The sequence below is a fragment of the Sarcophilus harrisii genome, chromosome 3 (genome assembly GCF_902635505.1).
Source record: "Sarcophilus harrisii chromosome 3, mSarHar1.11, whole genome shotgun sequence".
Classification (NCBI taxonomy): Eukaryota; Metazoa; Chordata; class Mammalia; order Dasyuromorphia; family Dasyuridae; genus Sarcophilus; species Sarcophilus harrisii.
Genome location: NC_045428.1, coordinates 82,724,380 through 82,742,061, shown reverse-complemented (window position 1 = coordinate 82,742,061; position 17,682 = coordinate 82,724,380). Strand labels below are relative to the sequence as shown.

General features: G+C 35.5%; 1 protein-coding gene across 2 annotated transcripts in view; it reads left to right on the top strand.

The window, feature by feature from the left end:
* The window catches only part of CASP10 (caspase 10), a 31,903-nt gene extending 14,367 nt beyond the window's left edge, over window positions 1–17,536 (top strand). For both annotated transcript variants that reach the window (XM_012546326.3, XM_003775295.4), the window contains exons 5-8: window positions 4,350–4,423; window positions 10,455–10,563; window positions 11,114–11,618; window positions 14,366–17,536. In XM_012546326.3, coding sequence (XP_012401780.1) covers window positions 4,350–4,423; window positions 10,455–10,563; window positions 11,114–11,618; window positions 14,366–14,522 — 845 coding nt within the window. In that variant the 3' untranslated portion in view covers window positions 14,523–17,536. The remainder of the gene's footprint in view (window positions 1–4,349; window positions 4,424–10,454; window positions 10,564–11,113; window positions 11,619–14,365) is intronic.
* Window positions 17,537–17,682: the final 146 nt, after the last annotated feature.

The following is a 17,682-nucleotide window of genomic DNA, read 5'->3' as shown; positions in this document are numbered from 1 at the left end:
CAAGTTCTACATTTCTTTATAATAGTGGCCACTAAATCTTGTGTTATACTGATTATGACTCCTCAGTACTTGAATTTTTTCTTTTTGGTTCTTTGCAGTATTTTGATGTGTCCTGGAAGCACTTTTCATTTGGGGTTTCTTTTAGAAGGTACCTGATGAATTTTTTTTATTTCCACTATTTGCCCTTTGGGTCCAAGAAATCTTGTCAATTTTGAAATTTCTTAAATTAGGATGTTTAAGGGTGGGTTTTTTTCTGATTAGTGTTCAGATAGTTCAATGATTTCTTTTTTTTTCTCTTTGATTTGTTTTCTGTCATTTTTGCAATGAGATACCCTAATTTTCTTCCATCTGATTAGTCTTTTGACTTTCATTTAACATTTTTTTTGTTGCCTTGTAGAATCATTAGCTTTTCTTCAATCCATTCACATTTTCAGGGAGTTTATTACTTAAGCAAGGTTTTGTACCTTTTGTGCCAAGCTCTTAATTCACTTTCCAATTTTTTCTCTCAATCCTCTCTTCCCCCAGTTTTCCCCTCAAGCACTCTCATTCCATTTACAAAAACATTTTAAAACTCTTTTTTCTAAGTTTTCCTAAATCTAACTCTTCCAGGCATTTTAGCTGAGTTTGTGCTAAAGCAGTGGTTTTCTTTGAGGCTTTGCTTTTAGCTTGTAGATATTTTGAAGTCATCTTCTTCTTCTGGATTTGTGTCTTAAGTTTCCCTGATAGCATAATAGCTCTTTTTAGAGGGAAGCTAAGTGGCTCCATAGATAGAGCACTGAGCTTTATGTTAGGAAGATTTGAGTTCAAATTTGCATCAGTTCCTTACTATAAGCAGTTTATCCTTCTTTAGTCTTTTATCATTGTGCACTTATGCTTATTTTCCCTCCCAAATTTTTAATAATTTAAAAAATCATACTGATTACTTCCATAGGCACTGAAAAAACAAGATGTAGCAATATTTTAAACAAGGTGATAGAAAACATCATATCAACTAACACTCTCTATTTCTACTTTTCTACCCCCTAAATTTTTTTTATACAAAAGTCATTTCCCCAGTATTCTACAGTGTAATAAAACTTTAGTATTAAACTATTGAACAAAAGATATAAAGGATCCCAATGTACTTATTTCTTGCAGATTATATTTTTTAAATGATTTACCAGAGTTGTAGATCCATGAATTTGCATTTGTAAAGCACTCAGCACACTTTCTAGCATACAGTACAGGATATATAAATGTTTGTTTCTTTTTGTTGTTGTTCATAGTTTTTTATTTTATTTTTTAAATTAAAACCTTTTATTTTCTATATATATGTGGATAATTTTATGCTTACCTTTTTACATTTCTTGGGAAAGTCACTTAAACTTTATTTACCTTACTTTTCTCAATTGTAAAGGCAGATGATAATAGCATCTGCTTTTTTCACGGTTGCTTTAAGGAACAATTGAGATAATATTTATAAAGCACTTAGCACAGTTCCTGGCACATAGTAGGTATGATTATACATGCCATTGATGATGATTATAATAGAGTTCTTTATGTGTTTGCAACATTCTTCCAGTCTATTTCTTGTCTTTCGATTTTGTTAGTGCTAGTTTTGTTGCTGCTTTCTTAAGATATTGATTCTTGTATTATCCAGAATGTGAGGGACAGGCTGGTGACTTGGAAGGTTTTTTCCCCTCCCAAGTGCTCTGAACATGGGCAATGTCTGATTGTGGTCCCATTAATCAGAACTCTGCAAGAAACTGTCCTGAGTTTAGTTTTGAGCAACTTTAGGTTCCTGTTAGAGTGTCTGTATCAGTGAGCTAAAAAACTTGATTGTTCAGAGTGGCAGATTGTAGACTCTCTTTTGGTCTGGAATTTTTGCCCTAGTTATCCTTCTGCATGTTAGTCAGTCTAGATGCTATAAATGAAACCGTGCTTACAGTCTGAATTCTGAGTCATGTCATCATCATAATTGCTCTTACAGCTGCTAGCTTCTGAACTTCTTTCTCCATAACCTCCCCAAACCTTCCTAACACTGAATATGATCCCTATCTCTCATCCTCCACCCCCATGATTAGTCAGGTCTCCTTCTCAAGTTCTGAAGACTTAAACTGGGCTATTGTTGTTCAGTAGGGTCAGATCCTTTATCCATGGAATTCTCTTTTTCTTTTTTGGAAGCAATCAGATTTAAATGCCTTACACTCACACAGCTAGTTTCCAGGGAGTTTTCTTGTCAGAGATACTGGATGGCATTGCCATTTCCTTCTTCAGTAGATTAAGGAAAATAGAAATTAGATGACTTACTCAGGGTCAGAGAGCTAGCAAATGTCTTAGATCATATTTTAAACTTGGATTTTTCTGACTTCAGGCTCAGCTCTATCCACTAAGTCCTCCAATTGCCTCCTTTGAATCAGGTGGTAGGTAACAAAGTTATTAGTTTGCATCTATTACAGTCACTTTGCCCCAGAATGGGTCTGGTGGATACCCAGTTTGGGTTTTGGATGTGTTCCCAAGTTAACCTAATCTCACCTGTTTCCTGTGTCCAAAGCCCTTCCTGTCTGTCTCCCTATGTTGACCCAGACAGGGCTCCCTGTGAGGTTTTCTGGATTTCTCCATAAGGATTCAGGCTGCTGCATTTTCTAGGTGTGTTTGGAGGAATTTCATGGAGTGGTGCACTGTTTCTTACAATTCTGCAATCTTGGCCTCCCGATCACTTTCCTCTTTCTCCTTTTTTCTTCCATCCTTCCTCTCTCCATCTTTTGCTCCTCTCCCATCCCTTTCTTCATTAATTCTTTTTGTCTGATAAGGAGTTAGTACAGACTCAGAAAGAGCTGGCTTCTCATTAGAGCAGAAAGACAAGACTATATATATATTTTTTCAACAGTACTTTATTTTTCTAATTACATGTAAAGATAGCTTTCAACTTTCATTTTTGTAGGATTTGAGTTCTATATTTTTTTTCTCCCTCCTTCCCTTGCTGTTTCCCTCCCCTAGATAGCAAGCAATCTGATATAGGTTTCACATGTACAATCATTTAAAATATATTTCCATATTAGTCATATTGTGAAAAAAATCAGAACAAAAGGAAAAACCACAAGAAAAAAAAAGTTTAAAAAAATTTTTAAGTGAAAATAGTATGTTTCAACCCACATTCAATATCTATAGTTCTCTCTCTTGATACAGATGGCATTTTCCATCCCAAATCTATTGGAATTGGTCAAAACCATATTTTGAATTCTAGGGTTCCATTTGAATACTTTGACTTGTCATTATAGACAAATACATTAAGAGGTCTGAGTCATCAGGATTTTGTCCCAGGATGCTGACAATACTTCTGATTCTTCAAAAGATACAGAAATAATTGAGTTTAGTACATATTTATTATTAATTAAATAGTTAGAATCATTCAATAGGAAGCTATCAAATTTATTTTGTGTTGCTCTTCTTGTGGCCAAAAATTTCTGATAATGGCTGTGGTAGTGGTATTTATTTCCAGTGCTAGTTGTGTTAAAAAGGGGGTATATTTGACACCTGTCAGTAGCTGCTGTATTGTAAATATTCCTTAATTATTATAAAGATCCTGGAGATATCTGTATAGAAAAAAATATTCTTAATTATAAAACTTTATATGAAGTTTAGTATACTCCGAGTAAATGATTAAATTTATTTACTTTAATTTAATTCAAAGGATAAAATGATTAAAATTTTAAATGATTACTTATTAATCACTTATTAAGTGATCAATTAATTTAAATGATTAAATTTATTTATTAAATTATATTATTAAATGATTAAAATAATGGTAATAGTTAGTAAATAAATAAGTAGTGCAGTGGATAGAGTATCAGGAAAATTCATCTTCTTGAGTTCAAATCTGGCCTCAGACTTGGCAGTTGTGTAATCCTTAGTACGTTACTTAGCCATATTTGCCTCACTTTTCTCATCTATAAAATGAGCTGGAGAAGGAAATGGCAAACCACTCAAATGTCTTTGACAAGAAAACCTCAAATGGGATCTTGGAAAATTGGACATGACTGAAATCAAAGAATTTAATACATAGTAAACCATTTTATCCTCACAATAACCCTTGATTAAAGGGATTGCTATTGTTATCCTCATTTTAAATTAAGGAAACTGAGGAAGACAGCAATTAAGTGACTTTCCCAGCATCACACACTAGTCTGAGGCTGAATTTGAATTTAGGTCTTCCTGATTCCAGCTCTGTGCACTATGGCACAACTTGTCAGATACCAAATGCCATAAGCCATTAGGGGAATTGAAGCATTTCATGTAGAATGCACTTTTAGTGCCATTCAGGAAAAAAGTAATTTAAGACTCAAAATTTTGTATTCTTTGCTTTCTAGAGGAGGAAAAGTTAAGTGTTGCATCAGGCCTTGATGAATGCTTGTGGAAGACATCTCTTCAAGAGAACCCAGAGGTTTGAATACTTTCTTAAATATTTTCCTTATTTAGTCAGTAATGATTTTGAGGCCTTGATATTGATTTCTTTGGGAGAGAGGTGAGGTAATCGGGGTTAAGTGTCTTGCCCAGATCATACAGCTGGTGAATCTTAAGCGTTTGAGGCTGAATTTGAACTCATTCCTTCTGATTTCAAGTCTAGTGCCCTACCCACTGTGCCATCTAGCTATCCCTTGATAATGATTTTTTTAAATATATATTCTCTTATGTTTTCAACTCATGAACTGATTCTAACTTTCTCATCTTCTGAAACAGATGAGGAAAAGATGCTGATTGTCATTGATAGCACTGAATTTTCAGTAGGACTTAGGCTGTCTTTTTAGACAAATCACCCAGTGTTGATTAAGAGCCTATTATGTTCCATGCACTGTGCTAAGTGTGATATACAAAATAAAAGCAAAAATAGTCTCTGTTCTCAAGAAATTCATAATTGAATGAGGGAAACAACATCCAAGCAGCTATGTACAAACACGATATAGGGGGTAGATTGGCAATAATTTCAGAGTGAATTAGCATTTATTATTAATAAATATTATTAATTAGCATTAAGGGGATTTGGGAAAACTTCTTGAAGAAAGTAGGATTTTAGCTAAGACTTGAAAAAACCAAGAAAGCCAGGAGATAGAGACAAAAAAAGGAGAATATTCTGAATTTGGGGAGCAGCCAGTGAAAATATACAGAGTTGGGAGATGTTGGGAGAAAATGTTGTCTTTTTTTTTCAGTCATGTCTGATTCTTTGAGATCCCATTTTGGAGTTTTCTTGGTAGAGATACTAGAATGGTTTGCTATTTCCTTCTCCAGCCCATTTACAGATAAAGAAACTGAGGCAAACAAGGTTAAGTGACATACTTGGGGCCCCATATCTAGTAAATGTCTGAGGCTAAATTTGAGCTCGGCAAAATGAATCTTCCTTTTGTCCACTGCACCAATTAGTTGTCTAGTGTAAGAAGATTGGAGAGTTAAAAAGAGCCAGGGCTTTAAAATTCATAAGAGAATTGTGTTTTCCATGAGGGAAAGGAGTTGCTATCCATCCACATTTTTTACTTAATTTTTACTTTTACTTAATTTTTTTTACTTACTTTTTACTTTTTTACTTTTACTTAATTTTTAACTTAAACTTTACTTGTTTATTTCTTATACCATCAAAAACAGTCTACAATTCACCGAAACAACCAGCCCCCCCCCTCAAAAAAAAGATACATATAGATCATGCTTGGGTTCTCCATCTTAAAAAAGCAAATAGAATGAAATAAATTGCTCTTTGGATGATGGCACTAGGCAATCTTTGCTTTTGAATCTGTATTGTCTCTTTTACTGAAGTCCTAATTCTTCTGGGTGAAATCTGCTCTGTTTCTAATTCTTTTTGATATCATCAGTATGACTGTATCATTGGTCTGTTACTATATTACCTGGATGCCCTTGAATACAGTTCCTATCTTAGACCAATTAAAAAGCACAGTGGATAGAATGCTGGGTCTGGGCCTGAGTTCAAATTCAACCTCTGACTCTTTGCTGTGTAATCCTGAGCAAGTCACTTAATCTGTTTGCCTCAGTTTCCTTATCTATAAAATGGGGATAATGATAATATCTACCTCCCAGGATTGATTATAAGGGTCAAATGAGATAATAATTGTCATGCGTTTAGCACAGTACCTGGCACATATGTGTGTGTATATAGATGTTAGCTTTTATTATTTTATCATTTGTTGATTTGATCCTGAATTCATTGTCATGCCTGAATAATCAACCTGTAACTCTTTTTCTTGGAAATTCATCTGATGTGTATCTCTTGAATTATAGCTCTGCAGCCAAACATGTTCTCCCATCCCCTCCTGACACTTGTCTGAATCATGCCCATTTCCTCATGCTTCCCTCCAGTCCTCATCTCCGGCCTTGTCCTGGAATAAGGGCAATAGTCCAGATCAAACCCTTCCACAGGCCATGAAGGTTCCATTGGCTGTTGCAGAGCCACAGGGGAAACAAGCCCAGAATAGGAGCTTACAAAGAGAGCCTAGTCAGACTTCGTTGACAAATGTGCCTCTTTTAAGACTGATTTCCAACACAAAGGAAAGAACTCAATGTGTTAGGGAGAGGCTGGGAGCACTTACTTTATCCCTTATAATCTCAGTCAAAGTTCCTGAAAAATATCTAAGTGACTTGGTCAGGGTCAAACAAATAGTAAGTGGCAGAGGGGAAATTCAAATTCAAGCCCTGTGATTCTAAGGGCAGAGGTCTTTTTACTGATATTTTATCTTTTACTTATATACATCATACAATTATGTTATAGCTATTAGGTTATATTATATTATAGAAATTATATGTGTTGTCATATCAGTTATATCAATTATTATATATATATTTTACTACACTTTTTATTCTAGTGAGCTATATATATGTCCCCTTTAATTCAATTCATTTGTACATTCTAAATATTATAGATCTACCAAAGTGAGTCATTTGGAGAAGCTGCAGTCAATGTATGTTGCAACAGTACACGTCTCTAATCACAAGATTTTAGGAGATGGGAAATGTGGTCACGTGAGGGGAGTTCCCAAATCCTAGCCTCTTAGGGAGAGGAGGGGATTTTCCAAGCAACAATACTAACTAAAAGTTTGCTTTCTCAGCAATCCCAAGCTTAAGGGTTTCTAGTAAGAAAAGGAGTAACTCTACATTCCCAGATAGCTAAGAATTGGAGAAATGCACATTCAAACAACTTGGAGGTTCTACTTCATATCCACCAAATGGACAAAGATTAAAAAAATGAAAATGAAGAATGTTGGAAGGGATATAGGAAACATAGTGTAATGCCGGAGAAACTGAGGCAGGAGAGAGATTAGAGAGTTTTCAATAGTTTATTAATTGGAGAGTATAATTGACTGGACAGGACTCTCGGCTCAAATTATCCAGTCAGATAGAGATAAAGATATACTGGGACCAAGGAATCCATGTTGGTCCCAGGACTGTCATCTCAAAGAATGAAGCAGCCAAGAATGGGTGTATCTCAGGACCTTAAATATTCTTTAGACAAACAAGGTAAAAAAGGCGGGAAGGCTTCTGTCAGATTGGGGGGAGACCATAACTCCTAAAAGCCCAGAGACAGGATGTCTGAATACCCAGAGAAAAAGATGTCAGTGAGGTATCTTGGAATATTTTAGAGGGATATTGTAAATTCTTGAGGACAGGGGAGGGTCAGGAGTTCTGCTCTCTTGTTTATCTTGCTAGCAATATATAACCTTAGAGTAATCGGTCCCCAGTCGTAATGGACTAGAGTGGGTTTTTACGACTAAGGGGATTTAACAGAACAGCTAAGGAAACTGAGACAAAGGAAACTAGTTCAGGGGAAACCAAGTCAGAACAGTTAAAGAGAACTGTGGCATAACAATAGGAGTACATGTATATATTATTGGCAGAGCTATGAATTGGTCTAGCCATTTTGGAAAGCAATTTTGGACTATGCCATAAAAGTTACTAAATTGCACATACTCATTAACCCAGCAAAACTCTCATTTGGTTTATACCCACAGAGAGGAAAGAAAAAAAAAGATGCACGTGTACAAAATCATTCATAGTAGTTCTTTTTATTATAGCAAAGAACTATAAACTGAGAAAGTGCTCATCAATTGGGGACTGACTGAACAAATTGTGGTATTTGAATGCAGTGGGATATTATTATGCTATAAGAAATGATGAGAAAGAGTTTCAGAGAAATCTGGGAATCCTTGCATGAACTGATGCAGAATGAATGAGCAAAACCAGGTGAATAATTTTTATATGATAGCATTAAACAAAACAATTTTGAAAAATTTAAGAATTTTGATCTATTTAATGACCATCTAGTATTCCAGAGGACTGATCATGAAGTATACCAATGTATTTCCTGACAGAGAGGTGCAGAATAAAGCATACAATTTCAGACATAGCTAATGTGGGAATTTATTTTGCTTTATTATGCATTTCTTTACAAGGACTTTCTCTCTCTCTCTCTCTCTCTCTCTCTCTCTCTCCCTCCCTTCCTCTCCCTGTCCCTCTCCTCCCTCCCTCTCTCCCCTCTCTCCCCTATCCCGTCTCTCCTCTCCCCTCCTCTTCTCCCCTCCCCTCCTCTCCCCTCTTCTCTCCTCTCCTCTCCTCTCCTCTGGAAACCATAAAGAAAGGAAGGAAGAAAGGTATGAAGAAAGTAAGGAAAAAGAAAATAAGGAAAATAGGGTCACTGAAGCACTTTTAAAATATACAAATGATAACAGAAAGAAGGTCAGAAAGAATAACAGACAAACATAACAAAGGCAGGCAGCCATCCCTCCTGCCAACAGTTGTGAGATTCCATTAATCCTAAGGAAACAGAAACCTTGCCTTTATACAAATTGCACAGGGATGCTATAAGCCTTGTTCCTAGCAGAACCCAGATATCTCCTAACCAGATAAGGGACCTCTGTGTTTCAAGATTTGCCAAAAAAATCACTTCCAGAAAGATTTTATCTAGTCTTTGATGTCCTCTACAAGAGTTCTATTCTTATTTGAAGTATCATAACTAGAGTTTTCCCCTAATCTGTCCCTTGAAGGCAGAGTGGTGCAGGGGTGGCAGCTACACAAGGGACACTCCTTTAGCAACAGGAGAAGGGGAGACTCATGTACCTTCAGGAATTGGGGGTGGGGATGGGGAAAGGAATAGAGAACAACCTCTTAGCAGGAAGTGCTGGATATCATGGTAATGAACCCTTTGGAGTAGAGCTGGATAAGGAAGTAAGATCAAGCTGTGAGTCATCACAATTCTTCAGGAGTCAGACCTCCTAGCCTCCTCCATTTTAGCACTTGGTCGTTGGTCAGAGCACCAATATATTTACAAAGAATTCCTCCAGCCATCTGGACTATTTGTACACCATGATTTTGAACTGAGCATTGCATTTCTTCAATTTTTTGGTTTTAATACATGTGATGTCCTGGTCTTGGGAGAGAGAGGGACTCCTTGACCTCGACCAAGGGAGGTGGTAGCCACAGATGAAATCACAGGACTTTTCAAGTACAGAAGAAGGGAAAGAGTGTCCATAAAATTTTAAATTGCCAAGAGAAAATGAAGATATTTAGTAAAATTTAGTAAATATTTAGTAAAACTGAATGCTTGTAATTTAGGGTTTTAGGTCTTAAGGCAATAATTCTTAATCTTGCTTGTACCCATGTACCTCTTTGGCAGCCTGGTACAGTGACTAAAACAAAATGCAGAGAATTGCAAAGGAAATCATTTACCTTGAAATACAGTGATAAAAATGGGGGCATGCTGCCCCAGGGCTGATGTCCAAAGCATCCAACATTTAATGTGAGCTTCCTAAGAAGTATCTATACTTCTAGATATAGATCTAGAAGCTCAGCTCAGCTACAGGAGTAGACAGAGGCAGAGCACTGAGAGCAGGAACAGACTATCAATCCAGTTCTGACAGGGTGGGGGGAGGCACCAGACATTCTTATAAGTAGGGAAGGGCTGGGGTCATGATGTCTAAGATAGAAGGTCTTTCTCCTTATCTGGATCATCATGATTAGGAGGGAGAGGTGGTGTTGCAGATTAAACAGAACAATTAGGAACTGAGGCAGAACAATTCAGGGAAACGGAGGCAGGACAATTTAGGGAAACTGAGGCAGGACAAGTAGGGAAACTGAGTCAGGATAATAAAAGGGAACTATGGCACAAAATATGAAGTGGTAATGATTACCATACCTCTATGATTCAAGATTTGCCAAAAAATCTCTGATTTACCATCAGGATAGATGGCAAAGAGCTGTCATAATCTTTAGCTATCCTCAGTAAGTCTTAGAAATCTAAGAGTACACATTTAGTCAGAGGCTTGAGCTAAGGAGTAAAATTATACTTTCAAAATTGCCCTCCCCTCCTCCTCTCTTGCCCCATTTCCCCCTCCCCCATCCATGAATCAGGGGAGTGGTTGTTTAGGAACTACATGATGGAGTGTGGATTTTTGTAATTCTTTACCATTTCTTCTCCTAAGGAGGCAACACAATATGAGATGACTAGTAAACATAGAGGTCTCTGCATCATTTTCAACAACTTTAAGTTCAAGACCATGAACTTCAGGAAAGGAAGTTGTAAAGATGAAGGTAAGGAGTCTAGGTGGTATTGATCAAATGGAAGCGAATGAATTTTGAAAAGGGGTTTTGTTGTTGTTGTTGAATTTCAGCAATTCCATTTGATACAGTGGATGGACTACATGACTTCAAAAATCCTTTATATCGGTAATCTATGAAATGTTAGTATGGCAGTATGAAGGAACTAGATAGATCTCCATCCCCAGGTATAGATCATTCTGGAGTCAAGGAGATCAGATACTTATTAAGTTAGTCATTTAATCTCTGCCTCAGTTTACTATAAAATGTGGCTAATATTAGGAACATCTGTCTCCCAGGATTGATACTAGGGTTAGACGAGATCATATTTGTATAGCAGTTAACACAATACTTGATTCAAAGTAGCCATTATATAAATTATTATTAGAATCCACATCTTCTTTACTGTAAACCCAATGCTCTATTCATCACCTTGGGTGGGAGTAGAAATTCTATAGTATATATGAAGAGTAAAAATTCTATATTTCAGGGGGATTCACTCTAGAATTTTGCTAAACAAACAAAAACAAAACCCTTTTAACAGGTGAACTGAAGAGTGTTTTTGAGTGGCTTGGATTCACCGTGACAGCTCATAAGAATAAAACAAAAGAAGAAATGGAAAATATTCTGCGTTTGTGTAGAAATGACCCGAAGCACCAAGAGAGTGATTGCTTTGTTTGCTGCATCCTTACCCATGGCGACTCTGGTTGTGTTTTCTCCTCGGATGAAAAGAGCATAGCTATTAAGGAAATCCTAAACTACTTCACAGCCAAGCAATGCCCAGGCCTGATTAACAAACCCAAACTCTTTTTCGTCCAAGCCTGTCAAGGCAAAGATGAACAAAAAGGCGTGCTTCTTGAAGCTGATGCTAGGAGTGTCAATAACTCACTTTCTGTCCCCAAGAATATCCCTCAGATGTACATTCCAACGGAAGCAGATTTTCTTCTTGGGATGGCCACCGTTGATGGCTGTTTTGCTGTGCGACATATAGAGAAAGGTTCCTGGTATATTCAAGCCCTCTGCCATCTTCTGAAACGCTTGGTACCAAGGTACTCTCTCTGGGTTGCTTGATAATGTTAGTCAGTTTATTCTGGGTTCGGAATAATAGGAAACCCCTAGAGATGATGGGTAATGAATAAACACTCAGATCAATAATATATTGGTATTGCCATTGCTACTGGAAAGATTATAATAATCTACTGCCCTATGGTTCAAGGTGAAGCTTTAGTTCTAGAGTCAAGGGGTGACACAGTAGTTAGAGTCTTGAGTTCAAATCTTGCCTCAAACACTTATAACCCATGGTGACCCTGGGCAAATTACTCAATCTTCTCCTACCTCGGTTTATTATCTCTAAAATGGGGGTAATAATGACATCTAATCCTACAGAGTTGTTGTGAAGATACTATAAAATAATATTTATTAAGCTCTTTGCAAACCTTATAGGACATATAAATATTGTTACTCATAAAGCCTGTGACCAACTAACTAGCTTGAGGGCTTCTTATCAGGAGTTTTGTGAAGGTGGATGGGGGAAAAAATTACATCTTTATTTCCCCTAGTCTCTAATTGAAATTTAGCTTTTCCTTCATTTGGGAACGTAAATAGTAAAATATTGTGAGAGGGAGTCCATAGGTTTTACCAGATACCAAAGGATTTGCCATGAAACATAAAAAAATCAAGACCCCCTTGGCCTAGAACAAAGAACTCTTTGTGTGCCACCACTTTCTGATAAGTGCTGTATTCCCTTTATAGAATGGAAGCTCCTTCTGGACAATGACTATTTTATGTTATCCTTGTAGTTTTGGCATCCAGCACTATGCCTTTTCACATGGTAGGCAATTAGTTAATGATTATTGTTTGAATGATTGATAGGTTTATTGATCCCACATATAGAATGATATAGGAGAATATTCATTCATGTCTGTGACTAGGAGGAGAATAATAATAAATATCTAAATAAATATCACTGTAAAAAGCTAAATTTGAGTCATGGTTCATTAGAGACACTGTGGCACATTAGAGGCACTGTGGCTTTAGGAGATCAAGATTCTGTTCCTGTCAATTTATATGATCTTGATCAAGTCACAACCTCAAGATGCCTCACTTTCCAAATCTATAAAATGGGGATAATCTTCCCCACACTATCATATTCTAAGAATATAATTTCTGTCAGACTACTCTATTGAAACTATGCTTGCAGAGATTATCAGTGATTTTTAAATAGCCAGATCCATTCATTTTTCACCATTTAGACTTCTCCTTCCTTGTTTTCTCTGTTACACATAGCACTGTTGACTATAAGTTCCTCTTTAATAATCTGCCCTGGATCCCCTAACATGATTGTACATGCTTCTGGTTCTCCTACCCTCCTTAATTAATTACCAAATCACAATCTTCCTTCCCTTTCTCTAGGAAGCTGTTTCTTCTTCCTTTGTTCTCTCTGTACTAATTTTCTTCTCAACTCTAGAGCACCCTTTTTGCACTTAAAAAAAAAAAAATCAAACAGCTCCATCTATGTGGCATTATAGTGTACTGAGAATGCAGGAAGATTCAAGTAAAAATCCAGCCTCAGATATTATTATCTAGATTTGTCCCTGGGCAAATGATTTAATCTCTGCCTATCTCAGTTTCCTCATCTGTAAAATGAGAATAATAATGGCATCCACCTCCCAGGGTCATTGTGAGGATCAAATGTGAAAGTATTTGTAAAACACATATAGCTCAGTGCCTGGCACAAAAATAATTTCTCTTAATATAGCTCTCTCTCCCAAGTGCAAAACCCATCTTACAGTTTTTGGAGAATTTGTCTGGTGAGGTGAGAGGTTATGCAATTTATTCAGGGTCACAAAGCCAGGCTGAGTCACAGATAGGACTAGAACCTTTTATCTGCTGTATCATCTCATCTTTCATGTCACTAACAAGTGACATTAATATACTCTTTTAAGGTTTGCAAAACACTTTACATATATTATCTAATTTGACAACTCTATGATTTGGACACTATGAACATCTCCATTTTTAGATAGGAGAACTGAGACTCACTTAAGTGACTTGACCAAGTATCACAGTCAAGATTGGAATACAGGTTTCTTCTGACTCAAATTCCATCACTCTTTCCATTACAAACATACTGCCCTTTTTTTTTTTTAATGATTCATTTCATTTTTAAAAATGGAATATTATTTTTCCAAATATACATAAGATAGTTTTCATTATTCATCTTCCCAAAACCTTGTGTTCCAATTTTTTCTCTCTTCCCCAAGACAGAAAGCAATCTGATACAGGCTGAATAACACCACACTGCTTTTAAAATAGTGTGATAATCAACTGTAACAGACTTTGCTCTTCTCAGAAATACAGTGACCCAAGACAATTCTAATAGACTTGGGATGGAAAATTGCCAGCTACATCCATAGAGAGAACTATGGAGATTGAATGTGGATCAGAGCATATTATTTTCACCTTTTTTGTTTTTGTTTTTCTTTTTCATGGTTTTTCTCTTTTATTCTGATTTTTCTTTCATAAAATGATTAACATGGAAATGTTTTAAATGACTGTACATGTATAACTCATATCAGATTACTTGCTGTCTTGGAGAGGGAGGTGGGAAGGGAGGAAGGGAGAAAAAAATTCAGAACTCAAAATTTTACAAAAACGAATGTTGAAAACTATCTTTACATGCAATTGAAAAAATAAAATGCTATTAAATTAAAAAACAACAACAACAACAAAAAAAACCTCACAACACACTGTTTTTTCCTTTGACTTCTAACTAAAGCTTTTCCCTCCCCTGCAGAGAAGAAGACATCTTAACCATCCTAACAATTGTCAATAATGACGTGAGCAAACAGGCTATTGATGAGAAGGGAGAAATGAAACAGATGCCCCAGCCTGCTTTTACTCTACGGAAAAAAGTTATATTCCCGGTGCCATCTGATGTCTCTCTACTATGAGAAGAGGATTTTCTTTTCCTTATGGAATGACAAAATCTGAAATAAGGAAAAAAAAAACTCAAATAAGAGTTAGTCTAGAGGAAATCCCACCAATGAATTTCTTTGCATTATGATGACAGACGATCATGCAACCTCTACTTGAAGTGAAGTTTCTCATTAATTTGTGATGCAACTTATTCTATTTTTGGATAGTTTTGATCAGGAGAAAGGTTTGTCTTGTAGTAAGCTAAAAACCTTGGCTATCTACATTCACTACCCAGTGGAATTAGTTTATTTCTCTGGAGTGGTATGACATATATCTAAGCCTTCTGCCAGTATCTCCTATCTTCTGCCATGAGAACTTTTTAAATACTTGAAGACTGATCTTCTCTTTTCCAGTTCTATTAGCTGGAAAAATCTGTGACATTTGGCTGTTTCTGTACTTTCTTCGTAGAAAGATAACTTCATGTTATTTTTATTAAAATGCTCTGAATTCCTAAGGATACCTTGTTGGGTGAAATGGAAATAGTTCAGTTATGTTTGAGTTCTAGTTTTAAAAATATAATAGAGCACTAGCCTTGGACTTAGCTGAGATCTAGATTCCAGCCCAGCCTTTAACACTTATAAGTTATATGACCACAGGTGCTAGCTACTTAACTCTTGTGAACTTCAATGGTCACATCTGTAAAATTGGGAAAATATCACCAGCTGCTGAACTTCTGAGAATTCTGCTTTTTAACTGGAAAAGATATAAGGAAGGGCTTTATAAAACTTAATGTAGCCCCAAATAGGAAAGATTGCCTCACAAAGTAGTTGATTTCTAGTCCCCAAAATTATCCCAGAAAACAATAGCAACTTTCATTCTGACTCATTATTTGAAAAACAATTCTCCTAAATCTGTTTCATCACTGCTATTTTCTGCACAGCTTCCTTTAAAAAAGGAGTAGCTCATAATTCTGAGCCTTGACATTCTTAGATGATTTCTAGTACTGTATTCAGTGTATTTAATAGTCATTTTTACAAAAAAAGGACAAAAACAAAAAAAAATTGGAAATTAGATTTTTAAATTTGTCAGGAGAATAATAAATTAGAACTCTGATGAAAATACAAAAGCATATGAAGATATGTGATCTGATTCAAGGTTAATTGAGTGGAATGAGGAAAATGGCATATAAAGTGATTGTAATAATACAGATGGAAGACATTGAAAATGTGTTCTGCAAAATTATAATGGTCAAACTTGGCACCAAAGAAAAGATATCAGAGGGTACCTCCTCTCTTTAATAGGTTGGGTCTAGCTCAGAACAGTCTTCTGGTAATTTAGGTTTGATACTGGAATAAAATGAAGCACTCTTAGAACATAAAAAGTTTACTTAAAGCATAGCCAACAAGGAGACAGCATATGGATCTGGATTCCATATGGGTAGATCTCTTTTATATTCTTATGTGTAAATTTCAGGGACAGTTTCATTAGTTTTTAAGGAAAAACTAGTCTTGGATTGGGTGAAATGTTAAGAAAAGCAAGCCTAGTCCTTACGACCTGGGAAATGTTAGGTAATATTGCTCCTACCATACCATACTTCCTACCATACCAGACTATTCTATGCATTTGTAAATGTGATTTTGAGAAAGGGTTTGTAGTCTTTACCAGATAGCTGAAGGAGGTCATGACATAAAAAAGTTAAAGACCTGGAATAAATGAGAACCCTGACAAATAGTCCTATACTATGAAGTTTTTTTTTTTTTTTTTTTTTTTATCCCATCACTTAAAAGTACTCTCTCTTTTTTCAAAATTTATAGAATACTTTGTTACAATGACTAACCACCTTCTATGATATATTTATATATGTATATATTGTGTTTCTCCAAGTCTCAGATAATGTCTTAGTCATTTAAAAAAAATCTTTGAATCTCTATGACCTTGTACCCCGCAAAATGCTCACACCATTTATTGTTGTGAGAATTCTTTAATAACTTTTTTGGAGTCTACTAGACTTAAATGTTAATTGTCTATAATAAATCATTATTTGATTTCTTTTACTTTATCCTGTTGTGGAGTTGGCTGTCTATGGCAGTTCTTCTTTCCACAGATTAGAGATCTGGAGTTAAAAGAAACTATTTAATCCAAATCCCTCATTTTAAAGATTAAAAACAAAAAAGTTAGGTGATTTGTCTTGGTCTCTTTCTCTGACAATCCTTGAGTGCTTATTTCCTTTGTTTTCTTTGAAGATTTCTTCACAAAACTATCTGACAACATTGATTATGTCTCTGAGCAATTAACATTATTCTAGAACAGGTCTGAGATTTTTTCCTCTTCAATAATAAAATGACAACTAAATGCTGTTTTGAATGTACATTGAAAGAAATCTAGTGATGAATAAGACATGATTTTGTGTTTGAAATTATGATGCTTTTAGAAAACTTTTTGTAAACTTATATTTTTAAATAAGAGATTTTCTGTTTAAAAAAACCCTATGTATACTGTGAAATTCTGTTCTCAATCAGTCAATCATTTTCTGCTTTGGCTTCTTTGTAATAAAACTAGTAATATTTTCTTAGATATTGATATGAAAATGCAGCCTTTACTGGTAAGTGAGTCAGCTTCAGAATCAGGATGAACTCAGTTCAGATTCCACTTTTGCACCTATTGGTAATGATACCTGGGTAGATCACTTAATCTCCCAATGCTCCAGGCAACCCTCTAGAAAACCCTCTAGAACTATAAATTGGAGAAATTATCAATCTGTATTGGAAGAAAGGAGAAACTCCCAACTCCAGTGATATCTCAGGTATGAAAGAAAGGAAAAAGGAAATCAGGAAGAACAAAAAAAAAGAAAAGAAGAAAAAAGGAAGAAAGAATAAAAAAAGTGAAAGGAAGGAAACAAAAATGGAAAATAGAAAGGACTGAAAAAAGGGAAAAAAGAAGGAAAGAATGGTATGGTTATAAAAGAAAAATCTTAACAATGAAAGCAATGGTTTAATAAATGAGAAGGAATCAATTGGTCATGAAATAAATGAAAATTTATGTTTTCCAACCCTTGACTCTCTTTTGTTTCTTTTTTATGTAATGAATTTAGTTTCATTTGACTGTTCTTTTTGTTAACATTGTTGAAATCAAGTGTAGAATATTATTTTTATTCTATTCAATTTTCTTTGCAATCATTTATACAAGTTGCCTAGT